Source organism: Jatropha curcas, chromosome 2 (assembly GCF_041381405.1).
Source record: "Jatropha curcas cultivar XTBG-Jc1 chromosome 2, XTBG_Jcur_1.0, whole genome shotgun sequence".
Lineage (NCBI taxonomy): Eukaryota > Viridiplantae > Streptophyta > Magnoliopsida > Malpighiales > Euphorbiaceae > Jatropha > Jatropha curcas.
The window spans coordinates 30,184,021-30,196,687 of record NC_143152.1 but is presented as its reverse complement, the minus strand read 5'-3'; the positions used below and the strand labels follow the sequence as shown (position 1 = coordinate 30,196,687).

Below are 12,667 nucleotides of genomic sequence, written 5' to 3'. Positions count from 1 at the left end.
TTGTCTATACCACATGTGTTCCTAGCTCCATGGGCTAAACTTAATCCTGCTATCATCGTCGCATCAGACTATAAGAGGGAAGCGCTAAATTTTTTCTCTATTGAAAAGGTTGGAAGACTCGAATATTTCCATCTTTACTGGTGCAAGCAAAGCACAGTGACGAAAGAAACAAAGCTATTCGAGGAATCCCAATAGCATATAGTATAATATGTTTATTAATTTAGACCATGATTCCTTTTTCTTCTTTTGGTCTATGGTTGTTTTGGTGTAAGCGAGGGGTCCAGACGGCAGGTTCAGGAATTGGCAGAAATATATATATACCATAGAAATATAACGCTCGTTTCATGTTGTGATGCACTGTCTGCAGTTATTATATTGCAAGAGCTTGAAAGTTGTTTCGAAAGATGTTATTTTAAATATCGAGAAAAAAAATAGTTTTATTAATGTTACTTTAATTTAATTGCTTCATTCTCAGTACATACAGTAACATGGGAGTTGAGGCAATCGAACTTCAGATTTTTTTTTTTTTTTTTTTTTTTTTTTTGAGTGCTGGGGAAGGTGATACGCACACTTACCGTTAGGCTATCTCTTTTAGGGTGCAATCAAACTTAAGAATTTATTATAGTATTTTACTTTGATTTTCTTCTATAAATTTTTGTGTTGTGAGTATAGCCTATGAAATATCATGTTATGTATTAATTACTTCTTCTATAAATTTTTCTTTTTTTTTTTTTTTTTTTTTTAGTTTGTCCCAAAACATAGCCACTTTCCTTTTTCGCATTATCCTTAATCCTTACATTATCTATTATACCCTTATTAAATTTTATTTTATTTTAAATAACCTTCGTTAATTCTTACTTGTTACTCCCTCTGTTTTAAAATATAAGTCATTTTTTGTTTGTTATTTTATATCAAAATATAAATCGTTTTGTGTATTTCAAGAAGTAATAAATGATGTTTTTCAATGTTGCCATTTTTTACATTAAATACAATAAATACTTCACAAGCAACTGCTGATTTTAAAATAAATAATAATTTAGTCAAATTACCCTTAAATTTATTATAATCTAGGAGAATTAATTGCTTCTTTAATCTTTGTGTAATGGGACAGAGGAAGTATTCAAATATAATAATTACTCGTGTGTTATTTAAAATGTGCGTAATAGGAAAGTTATATGAATAAATTATTTTTTAACCATAATAATTACTACCTTTTTAATTTGTGTGAAAATAGAAAATCGACTACCTTTCTTTTTCTTTTTTTTAGATGGAGGAAGTATATCATTTGCCATTCCTTGAGTGCAATGAATGGGTTGTTACAAATAACTATGTTATATTTATACAACAACATGTTAAAAATATATCACTACCCACATTGAAACACAAAAGGAAATGAAAGAAACCGCAAGTAACGAATTATGGTCTTTCATTTAATTGATTACAATGATTTTGATTGATTAAAATTCCTACTAAATACATAAAATCAGCTGAATATTAACTTTGTTTTAAAAAATTTGAATAATGTAATTAGGATTTGAAGATTTAATCATGAGAAATGGGCTAATCTTTTGATCCTATGACAAATTGACAACTAAGAAGATGACATCAAATCCAAATAATTGAGTTCCTATTTTTCTCCCAAAAACTCCAATTGTTCACATCAAAGTGGAATGTTCATCTTTTACTTTCTCTCAAATACTCAAACTTCTCTTCCCCAAAAAGGGTCCACTAATTTATGCTAACATATATGCAATTAAAAGGTTCACTTGATTTTTGACTTATCATGTCCCCTCTCTCTTTTTAGCTCCAAAGGATCTATATATGGTGGCTATTTGTGCTTGGCAACTAGTTCCTTTTGTGTGGGTCCAGCCCACTTTCTCTACTATTGGAGACATGCATCATTAATTTCTCTGTCTCTCTGGGTCCATCAACTCTTTGCTTGCTGAACATCTCTATACCTTCCACATCTAACACCCACAATTTTGATCAAGCAAACTCAATCAATCTCCTTTAGAAGAGAGAGCAAAGAACATTTGAATTTAAGAATATGCTTTCGATTTATGTTATTTATAGATTGCAAATACCTGTCACAAAGATGATTTTATGTCATGTTCCAGAGATTTCATTTTTCTTCCCAACAAAAAACGGAGTGTATGCCTTGCACAATTTATTATAAAGGATATCGTACAAGTCAAGAAGCTGTTACCTTCGCTCGGGAATTTCAGGCTTCATTATCTCTTAAGTAAAAATTAAAACTGAATGTACATTTACAAATCTAAGATTCATGGGAAAAAAAAAAAATGATAAATTAAAGGCAGATGAAAAGTGACTACTATTCTAAGAATTAAAGAACCTAATTTACAAGATCACCTGTACACTGAAATTAACAGCAATGAAGTTAACTGGAAAAAGAGAGCAGATTTGATGAAGCACCCAATTGCTACATGCCAATGCAAAAATCATGCGCTCTCTTTTAAGTTGGGTTCTTCACAATCTTGACACTGCTGTAGAAGCGCTTTAAGTCCTTTATAGCCTTCTCCTCTATCTGAATTGAACGTATTGATGATGGTGTATTGACCTCAGGTTTGAACCAGCGGTTCATCCCTTGAGACTCTGATGGCGAGACCTGGCCAGATGCAATTGAGAATCCAGCTGTTCTTGTCTTTGGACTATGGGAATTATTCTGCTGGTGTTTTCCCTGCCATAAAACGTGCAAAAGATGATCACAGAAGTATTAAGTTGCAGATTAGGTGGACAAAGGAACGCGCAGTTGAAATTTCGAGCAAAGAAAAGGACAAATAATAGAAAGCTAACTTGGTAATAAGAAGAAAGTAACTTAACATACCTGTTGCATTTGGATGTCCCTAAGAGATGGCCGAGAAAGTAGAGGAGGAGTTCCAGAAGCCCAAGGCGGTGTGCTTTTTTCTGCATCACATGCTTGCGATGTGCGTGATGATACTACAGGTATTGGCTTGGATGGCAAGAAGGAACTTAGTGGAACTTTTCCATCATTTTTACCATCAGCATGATCTTCCACCTGATCTTTGTTCTTTGATGGTTGGTTCACCTTGGTTTTACTCTGTTCATCCTGAATTTCTCGAAGTGAAGCCAATCCCTTTGAGACCTTAGCCCCACCCCAGGCAGGACCCTCACTTTTAGGTGTTTGTGGAGGGGGAGCCGCATCTTTGGGAGTGTCATCAAGAGCACCGCTCAAAAACATGGAAAGGCCACCCTTCCGGTTTTTCTTCTTGGATACTGCCGGAGATGAACTCTTACTTCTTTGAAAGTCAGATGAGTCTTTCTTCTGAACAAGGAAAGCAAGATCTTTGGAGACTTGGTTCCCCAAACTTTCCTCAAATATAATTTCCTCCTCCTATCAGAAGTCAAATTTAAACAATTTAATCAGTTGCAATAATTACTCAAGTAAAAATAATTCTTAACTCCATGTTTTCCACTATTTGTCGAATATCAATAAGAAAAATCAACCTTGCATATGTCAGTAGAACCAATAAAATCTACAATCATCCATTTATGGCACTGCTGAATCCCAAGGAAAATTTAGAAACAATGAGATAAAACCGTAGCCATCGCATCAAGTTATATATCCTGTGCTTACTCAAAATGACAGAACAGGAAAAGGAGGGGAAGGAAAATCAAATGACTTTACTGTGCTCACAGGAATTACATGTCAAATTGCATTCAAGGATTCTTTCGAACATACCAAAAGAAAAGTCAGTCTCTCTAGAATGAATATCATGAAAGAGACGAGTCAGGTTGGGGGCTCAGGCAGAATGACTACCTCCAAAAAAAGGTACTCTAAATGGAAGTATCACGGGATTGTAGAGGAGTTGTACCTGTGAGAGGCAGTATAGGAAAGAATGGAAGTATCACGGGATTGTAGAGGAGTTGTACCTGTGAGACGCAGTATAGGAAAGAATGGGAATCTAATTTTGGAAGCTCTAAAAGCACTCCCAAGAGAAGTATGTCTCTTGAAACTTCCCAATTCCTATATGCCCCTTAAAACCCATCTCTAATTCTATATTTAACTCTGAAAGAAATATCAAGAATAATACATATAACATTTTGGTTGTTGATAGGCTCTGAATTTGCACGCAACATTTAGCAACCTTACCTTATTCATCGAAATATGAGAGATCTCAACCTCCAAATGGTCCTTCGTCGAAATATGAGAGATCTCAACCTCCAAAGGGTCCTTCGCAAGTTTAGATTCTAAATCAGTTCCACCACTAAAACCAGGAACTGTTTCCACTTGTGCGACCTTTTGTTTGCTCTTTCTTCTTTGTTTTCTTGATAACTCAGCCTTTTTATTCCCTTTTGCATCTGATGAAACTATAACTAATGCTTTTGACTGTGCTATATCAACTGGAAAACCAAGCTCAGCTAGTGAACTTTCAAGAGCCGACCTTGTTTGAAGCTTCGCAAGTTGTTGGTCATCAAGAAGATGACCGTTAGATTGCTTCACCTCAAGCATCTCGATTTGCTGCAACTTCTTACGCAATGCACGCACTTTCTTTGAAATGTCTTCATTGGGATCATCTATGGGTTGTACAAAGAAATCTGATCTTTCATCTCCACTCTTCAAGGCGGATTTGCTATTGTGGTTATCACGGGTCCTTATAACATCACATTCACTGTCCTCGTCCTCACTGTTGATGACTAAAGGAAAAGTGGCCGTTGGAGTTGGGAGCCTTCGGTAACTCCAAAGTTCAGATGACCTTAGGTCCAACAGATTTTCAAGGTCAGCCAGAATTTCAGGTGCAGAACTTGCAAAAGCATGTGATGAGACAGTTAAAATATAGTCCAGGTTGCGAATAGCAATGTCCTGCAAAAAATAAGTCAAAATTCTGAGTAAGACATCAAAACAGAAAATACTCAACTCATTTTTCTCTGCCACAGTTCCACCCTAGTGCAATTTCTTCTTTCATCAAATAAAGGTGACCAACAAGATGAGACAGGCTATATTAATATTATTATATATACATATATTATGCACATATATGAATGTCTATAAGTATAGGTTAACAGATTCTAGAATCTTGACGCTTGACGCCAAATTCGACACCATAATATATTTATCTTATCCAAAATTGCAGGTGATTAACTACCCAAAGTGCATGGCATGGGGAAGAAAAGAATAATCTATCAACACATAGCAACTCACAACAAACTTCATATGTACATAATTTACCTCGTAAAAACCAATAATGGCCACTAGGCCATGTTCACCTAGCCCAATCACAAACTACTATCTACATTATTCCTTACATGGATTATTTGTCAGTCAAGCATATTTTTGTCAAAACCCAATTTCTTAGGGACTAAGGAGAAACTCTGTTTGGGTGAAATCTAACAAAAACAAAGTAAAAGAATTTCCTTAGCTAAAACTCTCACATTACGTGAACAAATTCAGTTACTCAGTGGGATAGGCAGTAAACAAATTTGAAAATCATCTAAAAATAAATAAATAAGAGACAGCAAGTGTAGTAATGATAACATTAACTAATAGATTGACAATTTAGAGAAAGTTAAACTAACAAAAAATGGAATCCTACTCGATGAAACAACATATAATCACAAGTTGGTAAAATTTGATGCATATAATGTAAAATTTCAGGCATTCTCAAAATTACTGTTGTCATATAAAGTACCTGACAATGCTTCCTCAGATCTTCCGCCCCAAGTGAATCAGCAATTTCAAGCATCTGTATAGCATTTCGTGGCTCAACTAAATTTTCTGCAGCTGCTTTTTCACAAAGAGATTTTAAGCTTGGTATAGGCCTTTTCCCGGAATCATCCTTTTCTACAGATGACATGGGATTAGATTCTATATCATTAAACATCAAATCTTCATCAAACTCTTCTACCCCATCCCTAACTTGCAACTTCTGTTTCTCAAAACTTTTGACCACATTGGGAGGATAAATACCATGGTAGAGAGAACCAACCATCAACAAATGAGTTTCACCAACTGAAAGTGATGTGACCCTTTTTACACCATGTAACCGAGTGACATCTGGCAGCTTATCCTTGCCTTTTTTACCATCCCACATATATACATCACCTGTAGCCGTAACCACAGAACTCCAGTATTTCCCCGCAGAAATGTCCACCACTTTTTTCCCACATAATGAGTATAGCTACAAAGGGGGAAAGAAAGGCATTTCACAAACAATGATACTAAGAAAATCAACAGAGATGCATAGTTATTTTAAATAAACCTGTTGGCATCTAAGATCAGGATCTGCAGACAACCAATAAAACAATGCACCATCATCTGTGAGAGCCAAGCTGTGAATCATCCCTGCAGCTATAGAAGAAACATGAAGTCGTTCCATGCGATGGAACTTCAAAGGGCTGCTACCACTTTTCTTCAAATTTCTTGCAATCACAACACGTTTTGGGGTAACAAGTCGATGACCCCATGTGTACACCTGCCACCAAACTCATTATCATCAGATTTTACTCTGCTCACAGCTAAATGGCAACAAGATTCTCACAAATCAAAGCCCAGGCAATGATAGTAACCAGAAAAGAACAATGTAGCATTTGGCTTCATTTATGAATAAAAATGCGAAGTACATGTAAAGATCCAATTTATAAATTACCTCTCCATCAGCTCCTAATACAATTGTGTGATATTTTGCTGTTGTCACCCCAATAAAAACTTTTCCCTTCAAGTACTCAACCAGTCTTGGTGTGTAATTGGATGCTGAGTTAGAGGTGCCATAACCAAGTTGACCCTCTTTATTGCAGCCCCATGTAAAAACTTCACCAGAATCAGAAACTACAGCTGTATGTTTGTTTGCAGCTGCAACAGCAACAATCTTTGACCTAAGCGAACTCACTCTACGGGGTGTAGGTTGTGTGTCCACAGTGTAGCCAAGCTGACCCTCTGTAGAACATCATATTAAAGCAGTCAATCCTTCAGAAAGTATAAATGCTTGAAAGATATCCAAAAGCACAGGGAATGTTGCATTTTGCATCCAAATTTATGCTAAGTACAAATACACTAATACAGGCAGCCAATCCGTGAAACGGACATATGAAGCTCAAGTTGGAAATTAGATAAAAGTTACAGGGCTAATCTTGTCATGTATACTTCAAAAAACACTCATTTCGATTACCTCTATTGGATCCCCATGTGAAGACCTCCCCACTTTCTGTAGCAAGAACTGTGTGATGTTTGGCAGCTGCGATTGCCTTCACCCGCCGGTGCCCTAAACCAGAAGTCACCTGACGGGGAGTGATGACTGCAGCTTGGCCACTGAAAAAACATAAAATAAAATGCACCAGATTGTTCATCTACACAAAAAAAAAAAAAAAAAAAAAGGATAAAAGAAAAAAGACATGTAGTGGTGGTGCCATTTGCACAAATGATGGGACATACATGAGATTAGATTTTTATTTTTCAGCACTAAAACTTGAAGGAAAATGGGAATCTATTCCATCTGTGTCACAATAATTTGAGATCACACAATTGAAGGTGATAAATAACAGAAAAAGAAGAGTCCAGAAATCTCAGTACTGCAACCAAAACAACAATATACGGAACAGAATTATATAAATGATCCAATTTAATGCCTAAATTTACAATAACATAGAGAACTGAGGTTACAACTTTAAGAATGTTGATATCTCACTCATATGTATGTAGTTTAAGTATAAAACATTGTACACTACCTGTGGATATCAAAATCAGGATGCCCAAGGCGGCCACCTCTTCCAAATCCCCAGGTGTAGACCTCCCCACGTGCACTAACTGCTACACTGTGGAACTTTGCAGCAGAGACTAATTTAATAAGTGACCCATGAAGTGCATCAACTTTGCAAGGTAGCTTTTGCAAGTGAGCATTTCCTGTTCCTAATTGATAATTGGCACCACTCCCCCAGCTAAACACCTCAGTAGCCACTGAAAACAGAAATAATAGTTAAAAGGTCATCCCCAAAAAAAAGCTATGTCGAATTTGCAAGAACAATAACATCCGAAATGATCTTGTAATACTATAGATGTAGGAACCTGAATCACGTTCATCTCCAATGGCTTGCAACACAGGACCGGACAGAAGATCAACAGGAGTACGGGATTTACAGTCTTCCAATGTAATAGAAGCACCGGATTGAAGAAGGATACTTGCCACTGCAAGATGACCAAAATGCAAAGCCCTGTGAAGGCTAGTCCACCCTGATTCTCCATCCTGATATGAATAATGTTAAAGACTATCCAATGAGGGATAGAATTTCCCCACAAAAATTAGAATGCTACAGATCTGATTCCAGCAATTAAAAAGCCTGAAGCAAGACTTCTGTGTCACTTACGATTTAAAGGTGTATCATTAATGAAAAAATGTCAAAAGTTCTTGGACACAGAGCACCAAGTATTTGTGGGAAACAGACTAAATTACAAATTCAACTTTTCTCCCACTAATGAGAAATACACCAAGTAGATCTCCGATGAAGAATAACAATTACAAGGGTAAATATTATTATATTATATGCTCACACATCATGAAAAATGTCCAAATCAACATATCTAATGCCTTGAAATTCCCCAACACACATTAATTTTATGCCATCAAAACAGATATCAGCACATAATCCCGTCTAAACACATTAAGCATCATACAAAGAGTTAGAATCAACCTCTTGTGCAACAAACTCATGTCATGCAAAACCCTGACAATCTAATCAACTAATTAGAAAAGACTAAAATTATCAGGTTTCAAGCCTCTAATTGCCAGCAAGTATAAAAAAAAGAAGGTTCTCTTACTTTAACATCAGATAAAAATGTCCTTGACAGTTTATATGAACAAAACAGAACTATGTCAATTAGTGAACAGAGAGAAACAAATCTGAATTGCCTTTTTCAAGACCCTTAGATTATGTCTTCGATATTACAAATACCTAGATTAAAAATCTAATCACAATATATTACCTAATTTGAAATATCATTTAATTCATTATTCATTAGTAATATATTACCTAATTTGAAATATCACATCAGCTATATTTATCTCAAAGAGTCATCTCAGTAAGTGGAGATTACTACATTAAATAACCTTATCAATTATGGCTTATTATCCAACTAGCTTGGGAAATTGGGATTAATGCTTAGCTGCTGTTATTGTTGTTGCATAACCCCATTGATCTGATGGTAAAGCATATTAAGATAGTCAACTCTACAAGGGAGATGAGAATTCAATTACCTTAGACTCTTTTTGCTTTAAAAAAAATACATTTAGGCCAAATCAACTGAATTCATTTCCAAAGAAAACCAAATTAACCACACTAAACTTTTACACAACTCAACATGGTTAATATATTCAGTTTTCGAATTTTCAGTGGATTCTCAAGTTACTGCCATAAAAATAATGAGTAATTCTAATTTGATTAGAATTTAAACAAAAACATGCCTAGCTACATGAAACATATGCAAATAAATTTATAATACTCCCTTCGTCCCAAAATGTTTGTTCCATTGACTTTTACATAAAGTTTAAGAAACAAAATAATTATAGTGCCACATCATAAAAAATATCTCTACTTTTCCAAAATTATCCTCCTTTAAAACAAAATGGTTATTCTAGAATTTAAAAAACTAGTTATAATGATGGGTATAAAAGGAAAAGTAAAAATCTCTTAAGTCAAGTGGGCAAATATTTTGGGACATCTAAAAATGGAAACATGTACAGATATTTTGGGACGGAGGGAGTATATTTTAAAAAAAAAAAAAAATAGCCAACATAAACTCAGTTTAAGTTGCCTTGGTTTTTAAGGTGCTTAAAGAAGATAATATAATTTGAAAGAACCTACAGAATCAATAATAATGTACAGGTTTGGTTCAATCATTCAATTTTAATAAATAATGCTATGCTTAATTTGAGAGATGTCTTAAGCGGCTTGGAGAAAGGGTTCAAACAAAGACCTTTTGTATTGACATTTAGTCTTTAGATAATTCAAGTCAAGCTAGAGGCTTGTTGGGACACATTTAGCTGTGAGGAGAGTTCAAGTCAATGCTCATTTGATAAACAAATTGAGCTTAGATCAGCAGTCTTAGCTCATTTATGGTTGTTTCAAATGAAATGAACATAAGTCACATTTTGAGGATTATGTAATGAATTATCCAAGTCCGATATTGCTAGTGTCGTCTTAACCCGACTCATTTAGAACTTTTTTTTTTTTTGTTAATTCATTTAGCTCTCAATAGATGCAATTTTCATTGCTTTCAATAGTAAAGAGACCACTAGCAGATATCTACATGAGTGTTTGAGAAGATGTTCATGAAAAGGAATAAGGGAGACGGGATTCTCTCTCTGTGTAACTTGAAAATATTCAAAGAAACTAAGGGATGAGAAAAAAAACACACCCTCGCATCAGGATCAGCACCAGCTACAAGAAGCCTCCTAACAATAGGAATGTGGTTCCTCCAAGTTGCAATATGAAGAGGAGTGAGGCCAAACATGTTCCTTGAATTAATGTTACCTCCGTTCTTCTTAAGTAGTGCCAGTGCTGAATCTACATCAGCCAAGGAACCTTCTCGCACAACAAGCCACAGATCTTTATAGGAACCACCAGAAGAAAATTTCCGAGCCTGCATTTGCATATTATGCTTTTGTCCTTGAGGTGAAACTAGCATCTCCATATTCTTTATATGTGGTAAATGATATAAACTATTCTTCCTAAGTTTTCTAGATTAATTTCTTATATCTCTGCCTGCCAGATAGAGCTTAATAGGAATAAAGTCTTGATAAGTTAGCAAACTCCAATATCTAATCTAGGCCTTGGTTCTTTTAGATCATGTGATAATTACTTTTCTAATCTAACAAAGAGAATGGAAAAAGATAATTCCATCAAATGCAGGCGTGAACTAACAAACAGTTATACCCCCATCATCATCAACATCTGCATCATAAACACAAACGAGATCTAAAAGCCATTCACAAACTCCCATGAAAGTTCTCAACAATAGAGAAATATTTGATATCCAATCTTTGCAAGACCCTGCAATAGAAATTCATCTTGAGTAAAACATACCTATTGGGAGAACAATAGTTATTAAAGTGAAACAAACTGAAAGGATCAGAAAAATCATTAACCGAGAAGACCATCAAGAAGCATCTAGAATAGCATGATAAAGTTCATTTACTTATGCTGAAACGTGGATGGGCCCTTTCATTGCAATCAGCAAAACAAAAACGAAAGGAAATAGAAAAAGAAAACAAATCAATGAATGATAGTTGATCACCTCATAAGATTTCTATAACAACAAAAATCAGTACAAAGATCCATCAGCAAAAAAAAAAAAAAAAAAATCATATTCAACAATACAAACCCTATTCATGTCATAAAGATGGCAGAATAATACAGATTAAAATGATCAGAGAATTGCTTGAATGCAAATAGAGCGGAAGAGGAATATTTAACATAAATCAGTTAAATGCATCAATGCAGCAACAGAAGCTCTTGCCTTTGTCTCGGTAGCAAAGATATGTAGATAATAGTGCCTTAAAATTTTATTTATCTTCTTGTTGACAAGGAAAGGTAAAACTAGTGACATTTCCAGATTCAAATTTTATCATAAAACAAAATTCTAAAAAAATTACGCCCATTTCATTCTCAAAGTAAATTAAAAAACACAATTATGAATGCTGTCCTGGTAATGCTATAGAAAAAATATATATATACAGAAATGGTTTATCACACTACATAATTACAGAATAGAAATAATCAAAGGACTAAGCTTAATCCCAAGTTAAGCCATATCATAAAGAAAACCAAATGATGATCTAAATAAATTTTTTAAGACCTTAATTCCACACTTATCCCAAAAGCTTTCGAATAAGACGGAACCAAAAAAACAAGGATACCGAAAGATGCATGCCAAATTGTTACTGTAATTACACTTATCAACCTAAAAAATAAAAACTCGAATAGAAAATCAAATATTATCATCATCAAAGACATTACATCAAGCACTAAGACTCAATATCTAGATCTAATAACAAATGCATTCAATAAATTATACCTACCAATCAAAGTTCCAAACTTCGAATAGAAAACAACAAGATTATAACCTTAAACAATGATATTAGACCTTGCCAACCTAACACAAAAATTCCCAAGAAACTACAAAACTACCAACACTTTCCCATTACTAAATTTCCAAAAAAAGAAAATTTCCCCAGAGAAACCAAAGAAGAATTGAAACATGACCAAAAAAGACATCATAAAAGCCGACTGATATTAAAAAAAATTATACATCACCTCAAGAAAAAATCTCCAACCTGAGGAAGAGAAGCTCAGGAAACACAAATGAGATAGAGAGAGAAAACAAGATATAAAGAGTGATTGATTTTCTGTTACATAGAGAATAGAACCCAAGAATATACCGAACCAGACCAAAGGCATCTCGGTAGAGAAAGGAATCGAGCTACAGAGAAAGAAGGGCAGTATTGGAATTTCAATAAGTATTGTTGACGAAAATGCCCTTGCGTGTTTCAAAGATTGACGTGTCCAAGAGTTGGGTCTGAAAGTTCAGAGTTCTGTTTGGCTACGTCAGGCAAAAGTGGGCGTACGAGTGTCTCTGTGGCTTCTACGTGGCAATTCTATTGGCGGACAGGAAGCTAAGGGAACTTAACGGAGTTTAAAA

The 12,667-nt window shown here is 34.9% G+C and overlaps 1 protein-coding gene across 5 annotated transcripts; it reads right to left on the bottom strand.

Moving 5' to 3' along the window:
- Positions 1-2,207: 2,207 nt before the first annotated feature.
- LOC149498589 (ankyrin repeat family protein / regulator of chromosome condensation (RCC1) family protein) lies at positions 2,208-12,431 on the bottom strand. 5 transcript variants are annotated; one of them, XM_089717778.1, is made up of 12 exons: positions 12,283-12,423; positions 10,903-11,019; positions 10,385-10,609; positions 8,039-8,216; positions 7,702-7,930; positions 7,146-7,285; positions 6,627-6,913; positions 6,240-6,452; positions 5,670-6,158; positions 4,133-4,843; positions 2,846-3,373; positions 2,208-2,698 (listed from the first exon to the last, which is right to left on the bottom strand). In XM_089717778.1, exons 2-12 carry the CDS (start codon positions 10,927-10,929, stop codon positions 2,474-2,476), a joined length of 3,252 nt encoding a protein of 1,083 aa, XP_089573904.1. In that variant the 5' UTR covers positions 10,930-11,019; positions 12,283-12,423; the 3' UTR covers positions 2,208-2,473. The 5 variants fall into 5 exon arrangements, with proteins under 5 accessions (XP_089573904.1, XP_089573905.1, XP_089573902.1 ...); XM_089717779.1 differs by having other exon boundaries at positions 12,303-12,325; XM_089717776.1 differs by having other exon boundaries at positions 10,385-11,019.
- Positions 12,432-12,667: the final 236 nt, after the last annotated feature.

Excerpts from the sequence above, each read along its gene's own strand:
- LOC149498589 (XM_089717776.1), bottom strand. The coding sequence starts at position 10,660 with ATGGAGATGCTAGTTTCACCTCAAGGACAAAAGCATAATATGCAAATG. Across the intron at positions 4,844-5,669 it reads ATCTGAGGAAGCATTGTCAG|GACATTGCTATTCGCAACCT; the intron begins GTACTTTATATG and ends TATTTTTTGCAG. Across the intron at positions 3,374-4,132 it reads CTCATATTTCGATGAATAAG|GAGGAGGAAATTATATTTGA; the intron begins GTAAGGTTGCTA and ends GACTTCTGATAG.